This window comes from Gracilinanus agilis, chromosome 3, assembly GCF_016433145.1.
Source record: "Gracilinanus agilis isolate LMUSP501 chromosome 3, AgileGrace, whole genome shotgun sequence".
NCBI lineage: Eukaryota > Metazoa > Chordata > Mammalia > Didelphimorphia > Didelphidae > Gracilinanus > Gracilinanus agilis.
The window spans coordinates 615,023,349-615,048,744 of NC_058132.1; the positions used below are offsets into that span (position 1 = coordinate 615,023,349).

General features: G+C 40.3%; 1 protein-coding gene across 1 annotated transcript; it reads left to right on the plus strand.

Annotated features, from left to right (window-relative positions):
- The first annotated feature begins 5,699 nt into the window (after positions 1–5,699).
- RUFY4 (RUN and FYVE domain containing 4) lies at positions 5,700–18,070 on the plus strand. The gene is made up of 11 exons (XM_044667533.1): positions 5,700–5,745; positions 5,861–5,967; positions 6,819–6,944; positions 7,765–7,871; positions 8,749–8,892; positions 9,372–9,438; positions 11,200–12,036; positions 12,995–13,101; positions 15,734–15,880; positions 17,006–17,116; positions 17,833–18,070. The coding sequence occupies exons 1-11, from the start codon at positions 5,700–5,702 to the stop codon at positions 18,068–18,070; spliced, it is 2,037 nt and encodes a 678-aa protein (XP_044523468.1).
- Positions 18,071–25,396: the final 7,326 nt, after the last annotated feature.

Below are 25,396 nucleotides of genomic sequence, written 5' to 3' on the forward strand. Positions count from 1 at the left end.
CAGCTGGGAAGTGGCTGAGGCCGGGTTTGAACCTAGGACCTCCCGTCTCTAGGCCTGACACTCACTCCACTGAGCTACCCAGCTGCCCCCATAGCTCTTCTTTTTAAAAATTAATTAATTATATTTGGTTGCTATATTAAAATACCCAAATTAATTCCCTCCCTCCTGCTACCCCACCCCTCATTAGAGGAAGCCTTATTTGACAAAAAGATATATGTATATATAAAATTATGTCTTATTTCTATTTATCAGTTCTTTCTCTGAAGGTGAACATACACAAGTCATTTTTCAAATGACATTTCTTTTACCATATGTAATATTCTCTTGGTTCTACTTATTTCATTCTTCATAATTTCATGTAGGTCTTTCCATGTTTATTTTAAATGTATCTGCTTGTCGTTTCTTGTGCATTAGTAGCATTCCATCACAATCTTATGCCACAACTTGTTTAGCTATTCCCAGCTCCTTTTTGAAGACCTCCAGGGAAAAAAACCTAGACCCTCCCAAGGAAGCCCATGCAACTTTGGGGTATATGTATATTTTTAACCTATATATTTTATTTTTTTTTATTTTAAAGTATTTTTCCATGGTTACATGATTCATATTTTCCCTCCCCCCCTCCCAGAGCCAACAAGCAAGGACATCTATATTTGTTAGGAAGTATTCTTCCCCTGATGCCAGGTCAACTTCTCTGCAATTTCCAATTATCCCTATTAATTCTGCCCTCTGAGACCAAGTGAAATAAAACTAATCTCTTCTCTATATAACAGCTTTTCTAATACTTGAAAACAATTATCATGTCCCAACTAAGTCTTGTCTTCTTTAGTCTGAATATCCCTAATTCCTTCAAGCAATCATCTCATGACATAGTGTAGAGTTCCTGTTGCCTTCTTCTGGGCATTCCCCATCCTTGCTAACATGTCTTCCCATGATTAAAGTTAAGCCTCTTACATTGTACTATCCATACCTGTTCATGGACTCCCTCTGTGTGTGTATACAAATTTTTGGCCCCCTAAAGTTCTCCCTAGATCCTAAGGAGTCAGAGGACCTTCCAGGATAGGTAAGGGAAAAAGCATTTGTGTAGTACCTACTATGTGCTTAAAACTCTAATCTCATTCCATCCTCATATCAATCCTGCAAAATAGACACTGTTATTGCTGCCAATTTTGTAGATGAGGGAAATTGAGGATGGGGCAGATGGGACTTCCACTATGAATCTCTGGCAGAATTGATGAAGGAAGCCAGTAGTCTTGGCTCTGGTCTAGTCCCTTTCCCACTTCTCCATTTCCTCAGGGGCTCCCTCCCATCGCTTCTTTCTTTGAAAGCAATCATACTTTCCACTCAGCTGGGGATCAGGAAGGGATGAGTGTGTGTCTCAAGGATGACTATTCTTAGGAAGCTGACTTCCCCCAGAAGGGCAAGGGAACACATCATAGAGGAGGATGGGATCCTCAACTGGCATGCTTAACCTAAAGGCTTAATCCTAGAGGGACCTGGGGAAAAGAGGTAGGTACATAGCTATAAGAGTACAAGATCATAAACCAGGGAAAGAGCTTAAAGGTCTTCTTTGCTGGATCATCTTCCATGTCTCACTCATCCAAAGACTGGTGTCCTTGACAAGGCTCTGTTCTGGGCATTCCTATCTTCTCTCTCTACACTTTCTCTCCTTGGTGATCTCAGTTCTGTCCTCTGCGTAGATGACTCTCAGATCTACCTATCCATAGATCATCCTCATCTGGTTCCTGAACCCAGTCTCACATGCTAACAATCTATTAAATATGTCCACCCAAAGATGGCATCTCCAATTCATAATGTCCAAAATGGAACTCTATCTTCTCCCCTAAACTTGCTCCTCTTCCAAGTTTCCTTATTTCCCTCCAACACATCACTTCCCCTCCAGTCAAAGGTTCCCAGTCTCAAAGGCATTTTGTGGATTTTGTGCCTTTCTCTAAGCCTACCCCCTAACAAATCAGTTGATGTTCAGTCATTTTTCAGTCATATCCAACTCTTCATTACACCATTTAGGGTTTTCTTGGCAAAGATATCAGATTGGTTTGCCATTTCCTTCTCTAGCTCATTGTACAGATAAGGAAACTGAGGCAAAAAGGGTTAAGTGGCTTGCCCAGAGTCAAAAAGCTAGTGCCTGAGACTGGATTTGAACTCAGGAACATGAGTCTTCCTGACTCTAGACCCAACACTCTATTCCCCGAGTCACCTAATAATCACCTTACAAGTCTGTCATTTCTATCTCGTTAATATTGTTCCCATTTATCCCCTTCTCTTCACTAGCACAGACATCACTCTACTTCAAGCCTTCATTCCTTCTTGCCTGGGCTATTTCAGTAGCCTCTTCATTGAACTCCTCCTTCTAATATCTTCCCCTCCTCAGTTGATAGTCTTCATTACTGCCAAAACAATCTTCCTAAAGCAGTCTAATTTTTTTTACCTTTACCTTCTGTCTTAGAATCAATACCTTGTATTGGTTCCAAGGCAGAAGAGTGGTAAAGGTTAGGCAATGGGGGTTAAGTGACTTGTCCAGGATCACACAGCTAAGAAGTATCTGAGGACACATTTGAACTCAGATTCTCCCATCTCTAAGCTTGGTGCTCTATCCACTGAACCACGAACTTCCCCTTAAAACAGTCTTGATTGAGTCACTCAAAAAATTTTTTTAGTGTCCCATTGCCTATAGGATAAAAACAGACTTTTTAATGTGTCACTCTTTGTGACAAATGTTGGAAAGAAAAGAAGTTGATCAGCAAAACTAACTAATAAATCCACTATCTTGTAGCATATGGAATATTCTATATTCATAGTTCCCTTCCTCAATGAAGAGAGAGAGATGTGCTTTTCAAATGAAATCTTTAAGTGCTGAGTACAGTGTCTAGTATGTAATTGGTGCTTATTAAGTGCTTATTCTCTTCCCTTCCCCTCAAGATCCAAGCTTGGCCATTGTAACTATGGGGCATTCAGTTACATTTTTATTGATTTTGTTCTTTCTGTTTTCATTGTTACAATCATAAGCAGCTTTCATTCTTCTGCCTACTTCCTTCTGCATAAGTTCACATTTATCTCCTCATGCTCCCTTGAATCGTTATCATTCTTACTGCCAAGTAATATTCCAATACATTCTTATGCCACAGTTTATTTTGATATTCCCTACTTATATTTTCACCTACCTTGTTTTCAGTTCTTTGATAGCACACCAAAAAAAAAAAAAAAACCAACCCTGCTGCAAATATTTTTGTATATATTATCCCATTCTTTTTGTCTTGGTCTCCTGAGGGCATATCCTTGGGATTTCTAGATCAAAGGGTACAGTCATTTTCTGAGCTTAATTCCAAATTGCTTTTCGGAATTTTTGAATCAATTCGCACCTCCCCTATTAGTGCTTTCATATTCTAGTCTTTCCATAGTTTTTCTAACACTGACTTTTGCCAATTGTGAAATGAAATCTTCAAGTTGTTTTTAAACTCATATCACTTTTTACTGATAATTTGAATAATCTTCCTTATGATTGTTAACATTTTGTGATTTTTCTTTGGAAAATTGTTCATATTCCTTGTCCACTTATCTTTTGAGAAATGGTATATATTTGTTTTAATGTTTAATATCTTGGATAGCAGACTCTTGTAAGAAATATTTTATTAAAAGACCCCCTCCCATTGATAGTTCCTTTTCTCATTTTTTATTTTGTAAATGCAAAAGCTTTTTAATTTCTTGTCATCAAAATCATCTGTTTTATCTTTTCTATTTCGTTTGGTTAAGTATTTTCCCCCATCTATATCTTCAAGAGGTACCAGATTTTGTCCTCTTCTAATTTTTTTAATGATGTGATCTTTTATACTCAAATAACATAATCATTTTGAGATCATTATTCTATTAGTTAAGATGTTGCCCTAAACAATTTTTTTCTTTTGCCAATCTGCTTTTCCCTGCAGTTAAAGTCAATTTAATTGTTTGATTTAATTTATGTTCCCAGGATTATTGAACATTGATTTATTGAGTTTGCTTGATTCTGATTTTCCTTAATTTGTTGCACTGATCTACTTTTCTATTTTTTTAACCAGTACTAAATGGTTTTGATCATTACTACTTTATAATATAATTTGAGGTCTGGAAATGTTAGCCTCCTTTCACTGCTACTTTTTTTTTCTTCATGTTCCATAAGCTTCTAGACTTCTTGTTCCTCCAAAGGAATTTTATAATTATCATACTTAGCTTTATAAAGAACCTCTTTGATAGTTTGGTTGTTGTAATATATTGCATCTATAAATATTGATCTTTGCTTACATTTGTAAAATGTTATGGCATTTATTTGTAGATTAGTAGTTTATTTTGTAGTTACTTGAATCTTGAATCATTTCCCTCAGGGTTTTCTTACTATTATGGAGAAATGCTGGCCATTTTTTTTCTGTATCTGGCTACTTTATTGAATTAATAATTGCTAATTCTCTAGGGTTTTCTAAGCAAATCGTGTTGTCTACAAATAAGGAAAATGTTGTCTCCTCTTTGCCAAAATTTCTCCTTTCATTTATTCTTCTCTCTAATTGCTATTACTAGCATTTCTAAAATTATGAAAAATAAAGATGAAGAGAAAGGAGCAAAATAATTTTATAATAACCTTAAATAATAATCCCAACCAAAAAAAATCACATGAATACACAAAGTAAGAAATAAAATCATTTATAAACATATACTCCAAATAATGTATAGTTTGCCAAAAAGGAAATACACATTTTACATATAATACTTGATATGTGTTTTCATCCATATACGGACTTCCTGATAGGGAAATTCCTTCCACCATTACAGATTGGTAACTGCTCTGGAGTTGATAGACTTGGAGAACCAACTGTGTTATAGAGGATTTTATATACATATATAGTCTATATACACATACATATATATATATATACGTGTGTGGTATGTATATACACATATACACACATATTTTTGCTTGCATATGTTTGTGTATATATAATTTTATATTTTTTAAATTTGTTTACAAATAATTAAACATTATATATAAACTTTAACCAGTTAATAAAAATATCTTATTTGTTCTATATATCTATTTCTTTTTTTATTTCTTTTTTTTTAATTAAACCCTTACCTTCCATCTTAGAGTCAATACTGTGTATTGGCTCCAAGGCAGAAGAGTGGCAAGGGCTAGGCAATGGGGGTTAAGTGACTTGCCCAGGGTCACACAGCTAGGAAGTGTCTGAGGTTATATATCTATTTCTTATCTATCTTCTTTGCATAACCTTATCGAGATAAACTTTCTGAAAGTTTAGACAGATGGTGAAAATGGTGGGCAAGATTGGGAAGAACCTAAGGAACTTTCTGTGTTAAAAGATAAACAACCAGGGGCAACCAGGTGGCACAGTAGATTAAGAGCCGGGCCCAGAGAGGGAATGTCCTGGGTTCAAATCTGTCCTCAAACACTTCCTAGTTGTATGACCTTGGGCAAGTCACTTATCCCCCATTGCCTAGCCCTCACAGCTCTTCTGCCTTAGAGCCAATATACAGTATTGATTCTAAGATGGAAGGTAAAGGGCTTAAAAATAAAATAAAATAAAATAAAATAAAGCAAAGCAAAACAAAACAAAACAAAACAAAATAAAATAAAATAAAATAAGATAAAAAGATAACCAGATAGCTAGAATCATAAAGAATCATTCCATTTCAGAGTCACTATGGAAAGAGATAGAAGCATCCTGAGAGTTATCCAAGACCTCAAAAGTAAGTAAGACCTCTAAGGTTTTCTTAGTTGCTTTCCAAATTGAGACAAGAAGTCAAGAACAAATCTAGTCCATTTTTGGCCTTATTGCCCAGGTATCCATGTTCTTCTCTGCAGAAGTCGTCTCTGCTATCCTTTGGGGATATGGTGAACAAGAAAAACCAGTGACAGATGCCAGTGCTGAACTGCATGGACTGTGTGGCTACATGGAGCTCTTGCTACAGGTAGATTGTGGTTGCTAGGGAAAATCAAATACATTTGCAGCCTTATCTCATATGATTCTCATCCCTGTCTGCTCTCAAATCTTCCAAAAAGGATGCACCCAATACAATGGAGGCCATAGCATTATATGTCTTGGTGAATCGTTGGTATCTTTTGTTCTTGATGCATAAGCACCCCACCTCTTCTTCCAAAGGTGAAAAATAATAATAAGTAATATGGTAATAAGTTCTAGAGACACAAAGGTGAAAAACAGCATCGTTCTTGTCCTCAAGGAGTTCACGTATCTAATAGGGGGCTAGGAAGAGAAAATGTGATAGATCTAGAAATGTGATATAAGGTAAGAGGTGTCCATGGTAAGGGAGCAGTTTAATATATTCTAAAGAAAGGTATGTTCGCTGTGTGACCCTGGGCAAGTCACTTAACCCCCATTGCCTAGCCCTTACCACTCTTCTGACTTGGAACCAATATATAGTATTAATTCTAAAAGATGGAATTTTAAATTTTTTTAATTAATTTTTTTAATTGAAAGGTGCAGAGGGAAAGATCCAAGTCAGAATGCCTGAGTTCGGGTCCTACCAAACCGTCCTCAATTTCTCTAGCCACCAGGTAGACAGAATCTTAAAGCAAAATTCTAGAAGGCAAAGACCCTGCCTTGTGCTTCTTTATATCACCTATAGCACAGGATAGTTCCTAAAAAAAAATGAGGTAAAATAAACAAAAAATGAATTGGGACAAAATGAATGAGTACCTACTATAAGAATGGATGAACTAAGGGGAAAAAATCTGTGTTCTGATTATGGGTTTAGAGGATAAAACATCTTCATGCCCTTTCCCATCCCCTGTTCTGACCCAGTTTGATCAGAAAGATCGGAAGAGATTTTGGGGACCCCGAAAGGATTATTGGGACTTCCTTTCCATGGCCCTGCAGCGGAATGGTGGAAACATGGAAGGCATTCGATTTGTCTATGCCCAGGACAAGGTAATAAGGAGAAAAGAAAGGAGATGGGAGACATCCAAATGAACTATTCCTACCATGACCTTTGAAGGTGGCTGGGTTGTCATGTGTTTCTTGGATACTACCTTAGCTTTTCCATGCAAACTGTGCCTTCCCCTGCATGCTTTCTCTCTCTCTCTCTCTCTCTCTCTCTCTCTCTCTTCTCTCTGTCTCCCCTCCTCTCCCCCTCTCTCTCTGTCTCTGTCTCTATCTCTCTTCTCTCTGTCTCTCTATATCATTGTCTCTCCATCTTTAGCTCTCTGTCTCAGTCTCTCTGTCTCTGCTTTTGTATCTCTGTCCATCTCTGTCTATCTCTTTCTCTATTTCTCTCTACCCCTCCTCTACCCTTGAGCTGTTACCTTTGATTTTCTCAGTACACAGTCCTACATATTGTTCTTCTAGTATAGAAATTCTAGATGATCCTCTCCTGCTCTCAGTTTTCTCATTTGCAAAATGAGGAAATTGTACAAGATGACTTCTGAGTTCCCTTCTATCTTTACTCCTATGATCTGCTGATACCATAATCCCTGCCCTTTATGCCTCAACATTCTGCCAACCCTTTCCTCTAAGCTTTGTCCAGCTCCTTTCCCTCTCCCCATGTGTCCTCCTTGTCTTCTGCTCCTCCACCCAGTACTCTTTAGTAGCTTCTCCTTTTCCTTCTAGCACATTTCCTTTCTCCCCACCCCAGGCTCATCTCCTTTATATTCCAGCATCATACATATCTATTAAAGCACTCACTGGCCACTCGGGCACCTTCTTACTGCCAGGCTTTGCCCACCTCGTCCACTCCTTTATTATTTTGCAGCTGAAGACCACAGTGGGGAGAGGTCGTGCATTTATTCGTTTCTGTCTAGCCCATAGACAGTTGGCTGACACTCTGCAGCTCTGCCTTCTGGACCCTGAACTCATCAGGTCAAAGACCACCACCTCTTCTGCCCCTTAAAATCCCATCACTTCATTGGATATATGTGTGCGTGTGTGTGTGTGTATGTGTCTATCCAATGAGTGCGTGTGTGTATGGATAGGCATACAAGTAAGTATAAGTCCAATGTGCACATATACAATGTATATAAATATAAAATATATCCAATGTATGTGTATGTACATCCAATTGAACACACACACATACACACACACGCACGCATGCACACATATATTGGTATGTATCCACTTCAGGAGGAGAATGAGGGAAGTTTCCTATAATACGGCATCAAAAAATTCAGGGATTAATTGTTGGGAAGATGAATGGGAACATGGAGGCATGGGAGAGGGGGAATAAACAAAAAGCCAGAACCAGTCATCATGTGTTGGAGGGAATGATCTTCTCTCCATTCACTAATCCATTCTCTCTCGTATCCCACCCATCCTTGCAGGAAAGTTCTTTCTGATCGCTAACATCAGTCTCTCCTGCTACCATTTCATCCATAGGTCCCATTTCACTCAAGATCAATGGCATTCCAAGCTGGGTACCACAGAAGAGAAAATTGAGGTGGGGGGTGGGAGTAAAGAGGAAGGAAGTGTCAGAGTAAGGTATAAAACACCTGAATGACCTACTTCTGGGTCCCCTCCTCGTACAGACCCACGAACTTCAGAGGGAGGGAAATTTCCCTTGAGAAATGAGGAAGAACCTCATCTCTCAGAATTGGGGGAGGAGGTAGTCTAGTCCAAGAAAATAAATTATTTTTGCAACATTAGACAAAAGATTCATTCCTAGTAGTTGGGGAGAGTGGGTCAAGAATAAGAATGTTGAGACCAGAAGTTGGAGCCTGAGCTGATGTGATTGCCTTAGGGAGTGGTATGGAAGCCAAAGCCCCTTCCTGTGCCCAGAACTCAGCCTTGACATCCTCGAGACCCTCTATGTGCTGAATGGAGTGACCTTTGATCTCGAGTTGCAGCGGCATGACCTTGATGGGGGCTGGCCTATGTTCTCAGAGTAAGTGACCTTCTAATGGAGAAAAACCCCTGAAAGGGACAAACTCCAGAGCTTACCAGTCTCCTTGCCTGTGACTACACACACACACACACACACACACACACACACACACACACACACACCCTCAGTGATTCCCAAAGTGGGCACTACTGCCCCCTGGTGGGTGCTGCAGCAATCTAGGAAGGTGGTGATAGCCACAGCTACATTTATCTTTCCTATTAATTGCTATTAAAATTAAAAAAAAATTAATTTCCAGGAGACTAAGTAATATTTTTTTCTGGAAAAGGAGTGGTAGGCCAAAAAAGTTTGGGAACCACTGCTAGACACTTACCTCTTTTCCCCTGTTCCCCTAAGTTCCCATCAACTCTTCATTGGTCGGCCCTCAAAGATGTCCACAAGGGTGGGGAAATGTCACAGATGGGAGCCAAATATACACCTAGAAGGAGAGATAAGGTGCTCCTCTGCCTCCAACCTTTCAGGTCACCAAGCCAGAATTCCAGTACTATAACCCAGGAAAAGTTAAGAACCAAACAGCCTCAAGAAGAGGTATGGCCATTCGTTCCTGCCTTGACTTGTGCCTTGTTCCTTCTCTGTTGTGTCCAGTAGATGGAGCAGTAAGCAAGCTAGAAATTCCAGGAAAGAAATGGTGGTAGCACAGATGGGCAAATGAGTGAACTCTGAAAGCAAGGGGCCAGGAAGAGTAAGAGAAGGGAGCGGAATGGGGATAATAGAGAAGGGGAACCCTGGGTCCTGAGAAGTCACTTAAGGATGTCTGAAGTCTTTCTAGGCAGGGAGAACAGAGGGCCATCATCAGGCAGTTAATACACATTTATCATGTCCCTACTATGTGCCAGTCACTATACTAAACACCAAACATATAAATAAAAACAAAAGGCAAGCCCTGCTCTCAAGAAAGCTCATAGTCTAATAAGGCAGACAGCATGCAAACAGATACTTGTAAAACAAGTATCTAGAGATGACAAATTGGAAATAATCAAGAGAGAGAAGGCACTGAAATTAAGGGAAGGAAAGACTTCTTGTAGAAGGTAGGATTTGATTTTACTTATTTTTTTAAACCCTTATCTTCCATCTTAGAATCAATATTGTGTATTGGTTCCAAGACAGGAGAGCAGCAAGGGCAAGGCAATGGGAGTTAAATGACTTCCCCAGGGTCACACACTTAAAGAAGAGTCTGAGGCCAGATTTGAACTCATCTCTAGGTCTGACTCTCTATCCATTGATGCACCTAGCTGCCCAAAGAAAATAGGATTTTAGCTAGGACTTGAAGGAAGCCGGGGAAGCCAGAAAGTAGAGAAATGAAAAGAGAGAGTATCCCAAGTATGAAAGACAGCCAGTGAAAAAGCCTAGACTCAAGGAATAGGCTATCTTTTTCAAGGATAGCAAGGAGGCCAGTGTCCCTGGACCAAAGAGTCCTGGGGTGGTGGGAAAAGTTGCAAGATGTAAGACGATTGGAAGAGTCAGGGAAGCAAGGTTATATAGAGTTTTGAAAGTCAGAGCATTTTATATTTGATCCGGAAGGTGATAGGGAGCCAACGGAGTGGATTGAGTAACGGTAGACGTGTACTTAAGGAAGATCTCTTTGACAGCTGAGAGGACACTGGACAAGAGTGTGGAGGGGCTTGAAGCAGGAAGACCCAGTAGGTTATTGCGATAGTCCATCATGAGATGATAAGATCTGTACCAGGGTGGTGCCAATGTCAGAGGGGGAAGGGGGGAATATGCAAAGGATAGCACAAGAGTAAAATCAATAGTCCTTGGCAAAAGATTGGACATGGAGAGTGAGGGAGGGTAAACTTGTAGAATGACACCTAGTCTGGGGCTCTGGGGGACTGGAAGAAATATGGACCCTCAAGAGTAATAGGGATTTAGGAAGATGGAGGTTTGGGGGCGGGGGAGTGGAAATAATGAGTTCAAAAGTAGGAGCTTAGGGATCTAACTGAGTTCTCTCAGTTCACAGATAAAGAAACAAGCTCAGGGAGCTCAGAGACTTACCCAGGGTCACACAGGTAATAAGTGGCAAAGCTGGGGGGTTCAGACTATATTTCTCTGATTCTGAATGTGGAGCCTTTTCCATTTTTATTGAAGAGGAAGCCAAGGCAATGGAGAACAAGTCCATCAGAAGGTATTAAGGAGGAGATTAACGGAGGAAGAGGGTAGGTGAGGCAGAGGAGCAGGGAAAAGAGGTCCTGGGGAAATGGAATAGTTGGAGAATATTCAGATCTACTCAGAGCTAACCAAAGGGGTTGGTCTGGAGATAAAATAACTTATTTCGGGGCTTCCTTCTAGATCCTAGTCACACATCTGAAAAGCAAAGGAGTACAGTCTAAAAAGCCACTAACCCCATTAGCTGGCTATGACATCCAACCCCCAGGAGATGATTCCAAGGGGGTCTGCCTGGTGATACCTAACAGTGCTGAGATACAAGAACCCCTGACAGAAAAGAAGATAGAAGATTCTGAGAGTGAGATAAGTCAAGGGGCACTTGAAGGAACCAAAGAACTGGAAGTGGTCCCAAACTCCTTGCCTGGAGAAATTAGGAAGATTCCCCGGGGGCAGGAGCCCAGCCTGCATAAAAAGCAACATGGAAGATTCCCAGAAGCCAAGATACCTGGGTCCCCTCAGATTAGGCAAGCACCAGAACAGGAAAAAATGCATCAGAGAAAGGAAGAAAGAGTATGGTGTCTAGGAGGAGAGCCCATTGAGCAGATGTGTATATCTCCAAAGAATCAAACACATGCAGATCTCAGTCTTGTGGAACAGGGAGATGGGGGAAGGATATTTCCAAAGATAATGCAAATTAAGGAAGAACCCTCCATCAGGGCTGAGAACAGAAGAGAGCAGATGGGACCAGAAGGACAGAAAGTGCTAAAAGATCCCCCAAAAGGAAGGAGAGATCAGAGATTTGCTCCAAAACACCTGCCCAATGTGTTGGGGGAGAAGTTTGAGGAAGAACAGTCAGAACCCAGAAGGGAACATGAGACCCACAGAGTCCCAGGGGAGTCCAAGATGCTTCAAGACCTGGAAACAGGAAAGAGACAGAAAGATAAGCAGGCTCAAAGACAGGTGCCTGAAGCATCAGGGAAAGAGCAAGAGCACCTGAGAGACACTGAGGATGTAATTAAGGTAAGAAGTGCTTGATGTGGCTAAAAAGATCATTTCATCTCGATTCCTGATTTCAGTACTCAATACTTTCACAGTTCTCTGTGTCTCCTTTGATCTCTGTGTCTCTACCTTTGTGTCCCTGTCTCCATCTTTGTAACTGTCTCAGTCTTCCTGATTTCTGCCCTCTGCTTCATTTCATCCCGTTAAAGGTGAAAATAGACAATGTTGTTTAAACTGATATTAAGTATTGGTCCTAAGGCAAAAGAGCAGTAAAGGCTAGGCAATTGGAGTTAAGTCACTTGCCCAGGGCCACACAGCTAAGAAGTATCTGAGGTTAAATTTGAACCCAGGTTCTCCCAACTTCAGGCATGGTCCACTATCCACTGAGCCACCTAGCTCCCCCTAGACAATCTTTTCAAGATTTCAAGACTGTTATTAAACTCCCAGTTGGCTTTCTCTTCTCTAGACTAAATCATCTCACTGCTTTGTTCTTAATCATTTCTTTCCCTCAGTTTAGAAATAGTTTCCCCTCTGGGTTCACAGAGTATATCTAGAGAAAAACTAAGGATAAAACCTTATCTTGTCCATGAGCCATATCCCTAGACATCCACCAGGAGGATAACTCAGAAGTTAGGAAGGCTAACTGAATGTCCAACTGATTATGAACCCCTGGGGCAGCTCCTCAACAGACAGTAGCCCCTAGCAGGAAGTGTCTCTGACTAACTTTCTGGTTCCCTTGGAGTCAGGAGGCCCTGGGTTCAAATCTGACCTTAGATACTTCCTAGCTATGTGACCCTGGGCAAGTCACTTAATCCTAATTGCCTAGCCCTTGTCACTCTTCAGACTTAGAATTGATGGTAAGATAAGGGTTATAAAAACAAAAAGAAAACTTTCTAGTTCTAGTTAGCCTTCCCCATTCCTCTCCTATTCCTTTCTCCCAAGCCATCCTTGGGTGCATGGGTATTTGCTCATCTCACAGAACCTCAAGGAATGTCTGCAGAAGGCTGAGGAACAGTCTCAGAAGAAGGAAAAACTACTAATGAGCCTGGAGGAGAAACTGAGAGAACTGGAAGAACAGTTGTTAAGGTAACTTGAAAAAGTAGTTAAGGTGAAAGAAATGAAAAGGGTTCAGGATCTCCAGGGGTTTCAGTAGATTAGCTTTCCAGAAACCTATTCCCAGAACCAGAACCATTTTCTCTTCATCTCTCTATCTCCTCCGTTTAAATGCACTCTGAGACATCAATTTCTCTCCTCCTCCTCCTCCTCCTCCTCTTCCTCCTCCTCCTCCTCTTCCTCCTCCTCCTCCTCTTCCTTCTCCTCCTCCTCCTCCTCCTCCTCCTCCTCCTTCTTCTTCTTCTCCTTTCTTCTTTCTTCTCCTCTTCCTTTCCTTTCTTCTCTCTCCTTTCTCTTCCTATCCTCTCACCTTTTCTCCCTTCTCTCTCCTCATTCCTTCTCTCTCTTCTTCTCCTCTCCTCTCTTTCTTTCCCTCCATCTCTTTCTCTCTCTAATTCTCCTCTCTGGCTCTGTCTCTATCTCTGGCTCTGGATCTCTCCTTCTGATTCCTTTAATCCTCTCCCTCCCTCTCCACCTTTGTCTCAATGTCTGATTCTCTCTCTGTCTCTCTCTCTCCCTCTTCCTATCTCCAGACATCAGCCTTGCCTCACCCCATGCCTGCAGGGTTCTAGTGGAAGTCTGACAGCCAGCAAAACTAAGCCAGCTGTGATTTAGTCTGAGTCAATGTGTCAGCCAGTCAGCATGCTTCTATTGACTGTCTACTTAACAATGGTGAGAAATCTCAATGAATCTAATACATGAACAATACATCTAAAAAACTTTTAAGTATCATCTAAACATTCAGTCAACCTCTGCATTGGGTCAGCAGTGGCAAAGCCTGATGATTCATGTTAGGGAGGGGAGCTTTTCACCTATTCATAGAATCATTCAATGTCAGAGCTACAAAAGACCTAATATAGATAATTTAGTTCCACTGCAATCTCATCTCCCCATTTTATGGATAAAGAAACAGAAGGAGGAAGGGCGCTGCCCCAAGTTAACACATAAGGTAACTAAGAGAACTGGGTCTCGAACTCATTCCTTTAAATGCCAAGTTTTTGCAATGGCTCTTAAACAATACTGATCCAATCAGAAAATTCTTCCAGACCGAAAATGGTTTGATTGTCCTAATGAACTAGGTGGAAACTGGTGCTAAAAGGAACGAGGGTGTAATAAGAGGAGTACTAGATCTAGAACCTGGTTTGTAAACTTTCCTCAAAAACTTGGTGGCTGTGTGAACATGGACAAGTCATTTAACTTCTCTGAGCCTCAGTCTCCTCACCTGTAGAATGGAAATAATGGGGATGATGATAACAACAACCATGTATCTATTTCAGAGAGTTTTTGTGAAGATCAGAGGAGGTAAACTGTGAAATGTGCCTTGTAAATTCTGAACAATGGTCAACTACTCTACAACTCTTATTTACAAAAATTATGGGTGCCAAATAACTATGTCAAGTGTAAAGATAATTTATATAAGAAATATATTCTCTCCAGTTAAAACACTAAGAAAATTTACCTTCATGACATTACTAAAAACACATACAATGCCACTAATATGAAACATTTTTAAATTTTCATCTCATTGTGTCTAGTTTCATGAACACATTGAGATCTGTAGATTTTTTTTGAATAATCATGATCTAGCTACAAAAAGCTGTCTCTCAAGAGTACTCCACATATCACAAATTATTCTTATATTAATAAATTTTTCAATGTCTGCTATTTCTTGTACTTTTCAAAACTCCTCCTAGAGAAAATATTAAATATATTCTATTTAATATTAATATATTTAATTTGCATTTAATATTCATGATTTATACATTTCTATTAATACATAATTTATATTTGACATTTAATGTTTATGTTTAATATTTCTACTAATTAATTTATATTAAATATACAAATGAGAGACTTCTAAGTTGGTTACACACTTCTGGCCTCTTTTTTTTTTTTTTAAACTCTTACCTTCTGTCTTAAAATCAATACTATGTATTGGTTCTATGGAAGAAGAATGGTAAAGGCTAGGCAATAAGGATTAAGTGACCTGCCCAGGGCACACATCTTGGAAGTATATGAGCCCAGATTTGAACATGGGACCGCCTGTCTCCAGGCCTGACTCTATCCACTGAGCCACCTAGCTTCCCTCCCCTTTAATTTCTTAATTCTAAAACATACTTCCTAACATATTTTTCATCTTCCTCCCCACATCTTTCTCCACATATGTCACTAAGTCCAAGATGTGTGCCCTGGGCAGGTCACTTAATCCTTATTGCCTAGCCTTTACCATTCTTCTTCCATAGAACCAATACATAGTATTGATTTTAAGACAGAAGGTAAGAGTTTAAAAAAAAAAAAAAGAGGCCAGAAGTGTGTAACCAACTTAGAAGTCTCTCATTTGTATATTTGGCCTACTGCCCCCTTTCCAGAAAAACATATTACTTAGCCCCCTGGAAATTATTTTTTTTAATTTTAATAGCAATTAATAGGAAAGATAAATGCACCTGTGGCCATCACCGCTCCTCTGGATCGCTGCAGCACCCACCAGGGGGTGATAGCACCCACTTTGGGAATCACTGATCTATATTGATCTTAGAATGACTTTCATCATGCCAAGAAACAATTCTGTTCCTGCCTCAAACTCCAGACACCTCTCCCTATCCAGGAGCCAAGAGCAGCAGTCCCAACTGAGAGGAGAGCTGGAACAAAGACAACAGGAGGCTGAGAAGAGAGAAGACCAGTACCAACAAGACCTCAGTGAGCAGCACGAACTGGTCCAAGCCATGAAGAGACGTCTGGTGGAGCTGATTCGGTAAGGGATGGGAGACCTGTCAGTCAGGGAATGGAGTAGGAGGTTGGACATGGAAAGAATAGGTCTAGGGCTTGGGGTATGAGAAGAGAAGGTGACTTGTGGGAGTGAGAAGCAACATGGAAAAGGTGAAAGGAGACCTAAGTGGCAGAAAGGCCCAAACTGTTCTTCACTAGTATTTCCTCTTTCCTATCACTCAGCACAGTTTCTGTGTAGATCTCTATGGAAGGTCAAGGCTCTGGCCTCAGTCAACAAATATTTATTGGATATGGTCTGCATAGTACCACCATGACATTGTATAAACAATATATATGACATGGTCTCTGCCCTAAAAAAACTTGCCATCTAGTTGGGAAGAAAAGAAAGATATTGATATATAAAAATATTACTAGTAATACAATGCTCTGTTTAGGTGGTAGAGATAGGAACTAGACCTGTGATTTCATTGGTAGAGGGAACTTCCAGATAAGGAAACAAAAGAAGCCCTTACCTTCTCAGTAGTTTATAGTCTTAGAGTTTTCTAGGCACTGGAAGGTTTTGATTTGCCCAAGGTCATAGAATCTGAGGCAAGACTTGAACTCAGGTGTTTCTAGTTCTGAGGCCATCTGTCTATCCACTACACCACAATGCTGAATTATGTGATTTTAGCTCTGAATACTGAATGAGTTCAGAAAAGGAAAATCGTTATAAGTGAGAATGGTTGGGAGAAAAAAACCTTGTAGGGGAGACCGAGCTTCAGTTTGGGAGAACATTAATTCTTATCTATAATAATAATGATAAATAATTTCAAAAAGTAATCCCTAACTTCAAAAGCTAGTTGATGCTAGTTAGGGAAAAAGTCTGTATTCATACACTGAGTATCAGAAGGAACATAAAAGTACTAAGGAACACAGAATTCCAGAGGAAGAAGATGCCTCCTTTGGCTTCAGTCACCTTCAGGGATGGAGATGAGAATTTAAGTTGGATCTTGAAAGATGTGTATATTTAAATAGAACAAGTAGAGATATCAGTTTCCCCGCCTGTTCTTTGCCCTCCCCGGTGATTAACTGGCAAACCTCTCTTCCCATCTCCCCTCCACTTTTCTGTCCTTCCTTCTTCAATCTAATCCTCTCTATCCCACCCGTCTAGGGAGAAGGACAGCTTATGGCAGAAGACTGAGCATCTTTCTTCCCTGGCCCCTGGGCTCTGTATAGTCTGTAGCAAGATTTTTGGCCGTCTGAATCGGAAATATCATTGCAAGTAAGAGCAAAAAGAGTTTCCTTCTTCTGAGACTATGGTACTTCCTCCCAGCCTTCTTCCCCTTCTCACTTAAAAGCTGTGGGAAATGCAAGAACAGAAAGTTCTTTATACAGGCAACATTGTGAGATTATCCTTTCATTATAGTCAGCCCTGATCACACCCTAATCACACCCAGGACTGGTTCTAGGCTCTGGCTCTGGGCTCCACAGGAAGGCAGGATAGCCATCCTAGGAAAGGATTAAGCTGGTAGATAGAGTTGATAGACTAAAAATGAGAAGAACCAGGAAGGGGATGGGATTATGTAGCCTAACAATTAGTTGACTGATTCACTGGCTTCTCATCTCTAAAGGAATTTCTTTGACAGAAGGATAGAGCTGTTTTCCACCTCCGCTGAGAATATATTAAGGGGAAATGCAATAAGAGAGAAAGAATTCAGATATGAAGAGAACTTGTCTTTGGAGATTGGAAAAGATTAGAAAAGAGGAAATAAGGATGACTGGAAATCTTGAAAGAAAAGTAAGGCACAAAACTCAAATGGTCAAGGGCCAGGTTGTCCTGCTAGAAGGAAGCACACAGAATGATCTCTAAGAGTGACCTAGGATTCTAGCATGTATGGTTCATACGGGCATCAATTTCACTGACCAGATCAGGCCCATAGTAACAGAAATCCCTGCTCTCCTTTCTCCCCCTAATTTCACTGACCTCTACTTACCCAGAGGGTTCTGGATCTCCACAGACTCTGTGGAAGCCTCGTCTGCCATGCCTGTTCTGTGGACTACAAGAAGAAAGAACGATGCTGTCGATCTTGCCACCCGAAGGGAGAAACCTAGGTCAACTAAGTCAAGGTTCTCTACCTCAGGACTGGTCTCCTCCCTACTTAATGATCCTTGGACCATAAGCCCAAATATTTCCCTTAATGATGTCCTTGTCCCATTACTAGCTAAGGTGACTTAGACAAGGTCCCTATCCCCTATGAACTTAGAACTCTAAGACAGAAAACACCATTTTAGATTGTGCTTAGAAAGAAATGTAGGCAAGCACTAGAAGACAATTTATTGGACCCCAATTGTCAAACCTATTCATGTATGTATTTAAATGGTTTTTAAATGAATAATTGTTTTAAAAATAGTTATTGTTTGTCCTTCATTTTTGAAGAGGACCGAACACATCTCAGGCTGGTATCTTGACTTGCTCATGAATTGGATTTAAGTGAGACAGAGGTGTGCAAGGTCTTCAGTCTCACTCTCTCTTCCAGAGCCAGTGGCAAGACAAAAGTCAAGACAACTAGTGATGGTCCAGGATGCAGTGGAAAATCTTGGAGTCTGACCACGCTCTAGACATTCCACCGCACCTTGCTTGTTAGCTGTTGGAATATGTTCTTATCTGCCCATTCTACCAAGTAAAGATTATATACGTTTGGGCCAGACCTTCCCCTAATTCACCACAGTTCTTTAACAGCTCAGTTCATAATCTAACAGAATCTGGATTTTTTAAGATAATTTTTCTAATGATAAAAGTGCAACGTCCTCTGGGCATCATTGTTTCAAATTCATATTATTTCCTGTACAAAGATTTCATAAAATTCACAATACAAACAAAATTAGAGGCCTAACCAAACATAAACAATATTATGTACTTTTAAAACATAGCACAAAACTTTTTGCCAAATAATATTAATTCAACTGAATGTATTTCCAAATTCACTTATATAGGAAATTACTTCTTCCAGATAGCAATTTGATATTCTGTACCAATCTCATTCAAAAATCAGTACAGAGTAATGACATTTAAGGAAAATAATAAGAGTTAACATTTATATAGTGCTTGCTGTGTGCCAAGCATTGTACTAAGCACTTTGCAATTACGATGTCGTTTGATTTTTACAACAACCCTGGAAGGTAGGTGCTATTATCACCCCATTTTACAGAAGGGGAAATTAAAGCAAACAAAAGTGAAGTGATATCAGATTTGAACTCAGGTTTTCCTGAACCATTCAATTTCCAAACATATAGCCTTAACGACAATTAGCAAATATATTTTTGGTTAAGTTCTGATTTACCACAATTATCCTAATAGGAGAATGTATCTCACTTTAAATAAGATCACATTATAGTTGAGTTCCAGGACAAACTTTAACCAAATCAAATTTGGATTTACAAACATAAATGATAACATTGAAAATCTCAATTTTCTGAAGGGCCACTAGCTACCAGCATCTCAAATTATACAGCCCACAGCTTTTAGTTAACTCACTTTTAAAGAGTGAGTGGTGTTAGTCTCACGTTCCCTTCCTTTTGTTGGAGCTCATGAGACTCTCAGGATTGGGACACATGTTTTTAATTGAAAATTTTTATTTAATTAATTGATTTAGAATATTTTTCCATGGTTTACATGATTCATGTTCTTTCCCTTCCTCCCACCCACCCCGACAGCCGGTGCGCAATTCCACTGGGTTTTACATGTCATTGATCAATACCTAGTTCCATATTCTTAATATTTGCATTAGGATGATCGCCTAGAGTCTACATCCCCAGTCATGTGAGACACATTTTTCTAATGGCCCTTCAAGGAATGGGAGAGTTATGTGCTATTTGTACATAATCCAAAGCTACAAATTTCCCAAAAATCCACTAAAATATTTGAGCAGGTACAAAATTTTTAAACCATAATTTGGAAATTTACAGTAAATATGTTACATTTTAGTCACAATTTTAGTCTCTAATTAGCTTATGATGCCAATAATTTCTACAAATCAGGGAAAAGTTTTTCTTTTTTTTTCTTTTTTTCCCCCTTTTTTTTAAATTTTTAAACCCTTACCTTCTGTCTTGGAGTCAATACTGAGTATTGGCTCCAAGGCAGAAGAGTGTTAAGGGTAGGCAATGGGGGTCAAGTGACTTGCCCAGGGTCACACAGCTGGGAAGTGTCTGAGGCCAGATTTTAACCTAGGACCTCCCGTCTCTAGGCCTATTTTTTTTCTTCTCTGTCTTTTATCTCTATAATGTCTACCATGGCCAGGGTTGGAAAGGCAGAATGAATCTCACTATTTTCTCTCCTAATCAATTACTCAAATGAGTCAGTGAAAATAAATGCTTGGAAAGTTGTTGTAAATACGAGACTTCATTAGTCTTCCTCAGTCTTTCTGTTGCTAATTTTCCAAAGTCTTTTGGGGAGGGGGAAGGGAACAAAGTGTTCTTCTTTAAAACTCCCCAAGATAAAGAAAGCTTTATAATCCTAGAAAAACTTGTGAAGTGGAAGACCCATCAAAACCTATCTCACTTCCTGCCAGATACAAGTTTCCCTCATTAACCTAGGGTGATCCTAATCAGTTAATGCGGACAAGACAAGACACAGATAGCTGGTAAAGAGGTTGAACAGACTGCTATGGGGCAGCTACTGTTACAGACCAGGTCGTTGGGAGAGTTTTGGAGAAAGACAGGAAAGAGAAAATTTAAAAAAAAAAAAAAAAAAAAAAAAAAAAAAAGTCTACCAAATGATCAAAGCAATCAAATTTTAACCAGATTTTAGCAGCTACTTACAAGCCTTGGCATTACTATTTTGCAGACCAGGGTAATCTGCCCAAGTCTTTCCCTAGACCTGATTCCCAAAGTGGGCGCCACCGCCCCCTGGTGGCAATCCAGAAGGGCAGTGATGGCCACAGGTGCATTTATCTTTCCTATTAATTGCTATTAAAAATTTTTTTAAATTGATTTCCAGGGGGCTAAGTAATATTTTTTCTGGAAAGGGGGCAGTAGACCAAAAAAGTTTGGGAACCACTGCACCTAGACTAAGGCCACCACAGCCCCTTAATTTCTTGGGTAATATGAAGACTCTTTGGTACTCACCCTCCTAATCTGGGACCTTGACTACTTTCAACTTGAACCTAAAGGAACCTAAGAGGTCTCATATGTTCAATCTGATCCCATGTAGGTATTTTCAATCCTAAAGAGACTTTCTGAGCTTCTGTGGTCTTTAGATTTAACCTAAAATGACCTCCAAGGAGATATCACTGCTGCCACCACAATAGAGTAGTTCTCTTCCATCCCCCACAGCCCCCAATTCACAGTTTCACCCTCCACGGTTTCAGTTGCCCATGATCATTCCAGGGCAAGGAAGGAGGAACTAAAGATGCTGCTTCCAGATGTCGGAGGGAACTGACACAAAGCACCAGAGGTCCAGCCTCAGCAGCACTCTGCCCATGGCAGCCTTCTCTCCATGAATCAGTTCTTCTGCTTTCACATGGAGGGTTTTTTTGTGGGGTTTTGGAGGCGGGGCATTGAATGTTGAACCAAGGGGCAGAAGTAAGGAGAAAGAGCACCATAATTATACAGTAAAATCGGCATAGGTGTTAAAAGTTAAAGGAAGAACTGTTTACAGTTTCAGATATCCAATGGGGAGGTCTTTGAACATATCCCCTACATATGAGGGGGGACTACTGTACAATACTATATAATAATGTATAATGTACTTAATTATTACTGTATTTAATGTTAGTAGTGTCTAACTGTGTGTTTAATTTGTCAATTAAACTTTAAGTATGTATATACAAAAAATACACATTATATATGGGATCAGCAGGTGTTTGCCTATATCTAAGGTTTCAGAGGTCTATAGTAGGTCTTGGAATATATCCCTGTGGATACAGGGCCCTGTTATAGTTAGTGACAAGAAAGAACACCAATTATCTGAAATAGTTTAAGACAGAAATTTATTAGGTCATCCATTTGCAGAGGGAAAAAGCCAGGAGAAGGTTCCCTCCATCAATTTTTGGGAAGCTGCATTATAGAGTTCATGAGGACATTTGCCTGTTGGCCTCTCAAAGAGTCTCCAAGAAGAGGGTGGTTTGAGAGGTATAACAGCAGAAAGGTCAATCTAATTTGGGAAACCCAAAACAAAAGCTTAGAGTGAACCCCACAAAAATCTAAGCATCCCATATGAACATCCAGCTTCCCTATCTCTCTCTAAGGGTCAGCCTGACTTCTACAGTAAGTTTTGGGGGTTAGACAGTTTTCGAGCCACCTAAAGCTAGGTTCAATATTAATAAAACACAAAAAAATAAATGTTTTCTCTGCACATGATATGTTTTCAACCAGAAGTTTCCAGAAGGTAGACGATACTATATCTCTGCTTCAGTGCATTCAGGAGGCATTTAATAAAGGTAGTTTTGTGAGCACTGATGTGGCAGTGTGGTCACTAACAACCACATGGACCAGAAAAGAGCCGACAGTCAAGTTCTCTGACTACATAAGTATATGTAAATTATAGATAAAGACACCCTGGTATTTATCACACCCCAACAGGCTTTTGGTCCAACCCTCCTGAAAACCCTGTTTTAGAAGGTCTGTGTCTTCCTTTGAGCCTTCCTCTGTAGAGTAGGTAGAACTCTGGACTTGGTGTCAAATCCTGCCTCAGATCCTTGTAAGCTGCGTGGTCCTAGGTAAGTCATTCATTTAACTTCTTTCTGCCTCAGTTTTCTCATCTGTAAAATAAGGGGATTGAATTTGATGACATCTAAAGTCTCTTCCAGTTCTGAATCTAGGATCCCAAAGCTTCCTGTATATGTTTGGTTCGTTTTTAAACCCTTACCTTCTTTTTTGGTATCAATTTAAAGACAGAAGCGTGGCCAGGCTTAGGTAATTGGGGTTAAGTGACTTGCCCAAGATCACACAGCTAGGATGAGTCTAAGGTCATATTTGAACCCAGATCCTCCTGACTCCAGGCCTGGCACTCTCTCCACTATACTACCTAACTGTCCTTCTTCCTGTATGTGTTCAAAGGTCAGAGATTCCCCAAGCTGGGACTTTTAGGGTCTGGAATAAGACTTAATGATATTCAACTTCCTTCAGAGTCCCCTTGAAGCCAGCTGATCTACCCATGTTGGCTCAATCTCATAGCTGTGACACCTCCTGAATTATTATAATCTAGTTCAGGGCCTCTCAAGTCCTGATTGCATCCCATCCACAACCTATGAGGCAAGAGTTTCTCAACTATGGTTCCTGTCCCATGAAATCCAGCAAGGGCTTTGGTCTCTCAGAGCCACAAGACTGCTCCAGCTTCCTCATCAAGCTGAACAGGAAGATGTATAAGCACCAAAGCCCAACAGCCTTGGGGCCAGGTACTCATCTCATTACAAAGGTGAAGCTACTGGAAGATTGTCGATCCTGAGTCAGCTACTGACAGCCAGGGCATGTTGAGCAGTTAAAACAAAGGGTAAGTCAGTGGAAGCCTGCCATCTTCCCACCGGAGGATCACAGTCAACAAGAACGCTCGAGGACACACCCAGGGGAGTCCTCTGTATCATTCACAAGAACAAATACTGGAAAGACCTCCACTTGACTACCCTTTGATGGTTCATCTTTTGGATCCAGAAGTCAGTTATGTCAAAGAAGTAAACCCGTCCTCCTCCCAAGAATGACACCTAAGAGTGGTTTCACACTCATCACCCCAATAAAGTAATCTGCCTAAAAAAAGAAAAAGAAAGTCAGTAAGGACTTCCTCCTATACCTCTGCTGAAGATGGTCAGTTGAGGGGAGCTTTCCCCTGCATGTCCTTCTGCATTTGTGTTCCCTGGTCTGTGGGGATCCCCAGAACAAGTCTTGGATAGCAGGTTTTACCATAAGCCCCTAAGGCCTTTGGAAAAGAAGCACATAGGGATGTAGGCAGTGGTATCTGTGTCACAAGGTCACTGGCAGCTCAGACCTTGTCAGCATCTCACAGCTTGATAGATGTCATCCTAGGAGTTCAGGAGACAAAAAGGCACTTAAGTATCAATTGGTATCATCAGTAGGAGTCAGAGAGAGAAGAGAAAGAAGGGAAGTGGATGGATTTGGACTTCTTTTTTTTATTTTTCTTACTTTCCCCTTGCTCACTTTTATCCTGCCCCTTTTTTATACTCTGTCTCTGCCTCTCTCTCGGTTTCTGTGTGTCTCTGTGTGTCTGTCTGTTTCCTTCTGTGTGTGTGTGTCTGTTTATCTGTCTGTCTTTCTCCTCTCTCACTCTGTCACGCTGTCTCTGTCTGTTTCTCTCTCTCTCTCCCCACCACCACCCCTTTCTTTCTCTCTCCTCTGCCACCTAAGAAACAGTTCATTATCAGAAATAGTTCCACACTCTGAGTCAGGAGACCACAATTCTAGTCAAGGCTCTGCCACTTATTATTAGCTATAGGACCAAAAAGCAAGTCACTTTTCCTCCCTAGGGCTCAGTTTCCTTATCTATAAACAATGTGGTTAAGTTCACAATATAAGGTACCTTCAAGCATTAACATTCTATGATTCTGTTCATCACCACTAGCACTTAGCCCAGTAGCCAGCACACAGTAGGAGCTTAACAAATATTAACTGACTTAATAATTTAAAAAAAAACTTATTAAATAAAAACAAACTGAATGACCACTAAAAATTCCAACTTTAATGAAGGTAAAGCTACGAGAGAACGTCCCTGACAGAGGAAGAGTAATTACAGCTGTCCAGTGCTCTTCCCTTCTGAGGGCTCTATCTGTTCCCACAGCTTCTGTGGGATTGGTTATTATCACCATACAGATGACTCAAATCTACATCCATGCCTCAGCCTCTCTCCTGAGTGTCGCTCTTCATTGCCAACTGCCTAATAAACATTTTCAATTGGATATTCCATAAACAACTCAATTTAAATGTCTAAAATAAACCTCATTTGTATCTAACCCTCAACCCATCCCCCCACCATGCCACTACCTCTTACCTCTAGCATTCTAACTTCCCTATTTCTGTCAAGGGCATCAGCATTCTTCCAGTAAACCAGGTTCTCAATCTCAGAGTCATTTCTGATTCTTTACTCTCCCTCATCATCAGCCTTCATATTCAACAGCTCTTCCATCTATCCCCCTCTCCCCTTGCGCAGTCACTTTCTTATTTCAGACTCTCATCACCTCCTACCTTGACTCCTGCATGGCCTCCCAACTCAACTGGGCGTCCCATCTCAAGTCTTTTCCCTCATAGGTCTGACCATATCAAACCTCTGCTCAAAGAACTCTAATGGCTCAGTAATGTCTCAAAGAAAAAATACATATTCCTTTATTTAGCATTTAAAGCACTTCACAGCCTGGCTCCAGCTGTGTTTTTTAGACTTAGAAAGGCATTACTGGCTTCCACCAACTTTCCATCCCAACTGGCCAATTTGCTGCTTTCAGTATAAGACATTCCATCTCTAAGTCTTTACACAGGCTATCTATCTCACAAGCTGAGAAGATTCTCTCTCTCTCTCTCTCTCTCTCTCTCTCTCTCTCTCTCTCTCTCTCTCTCTCTCTCT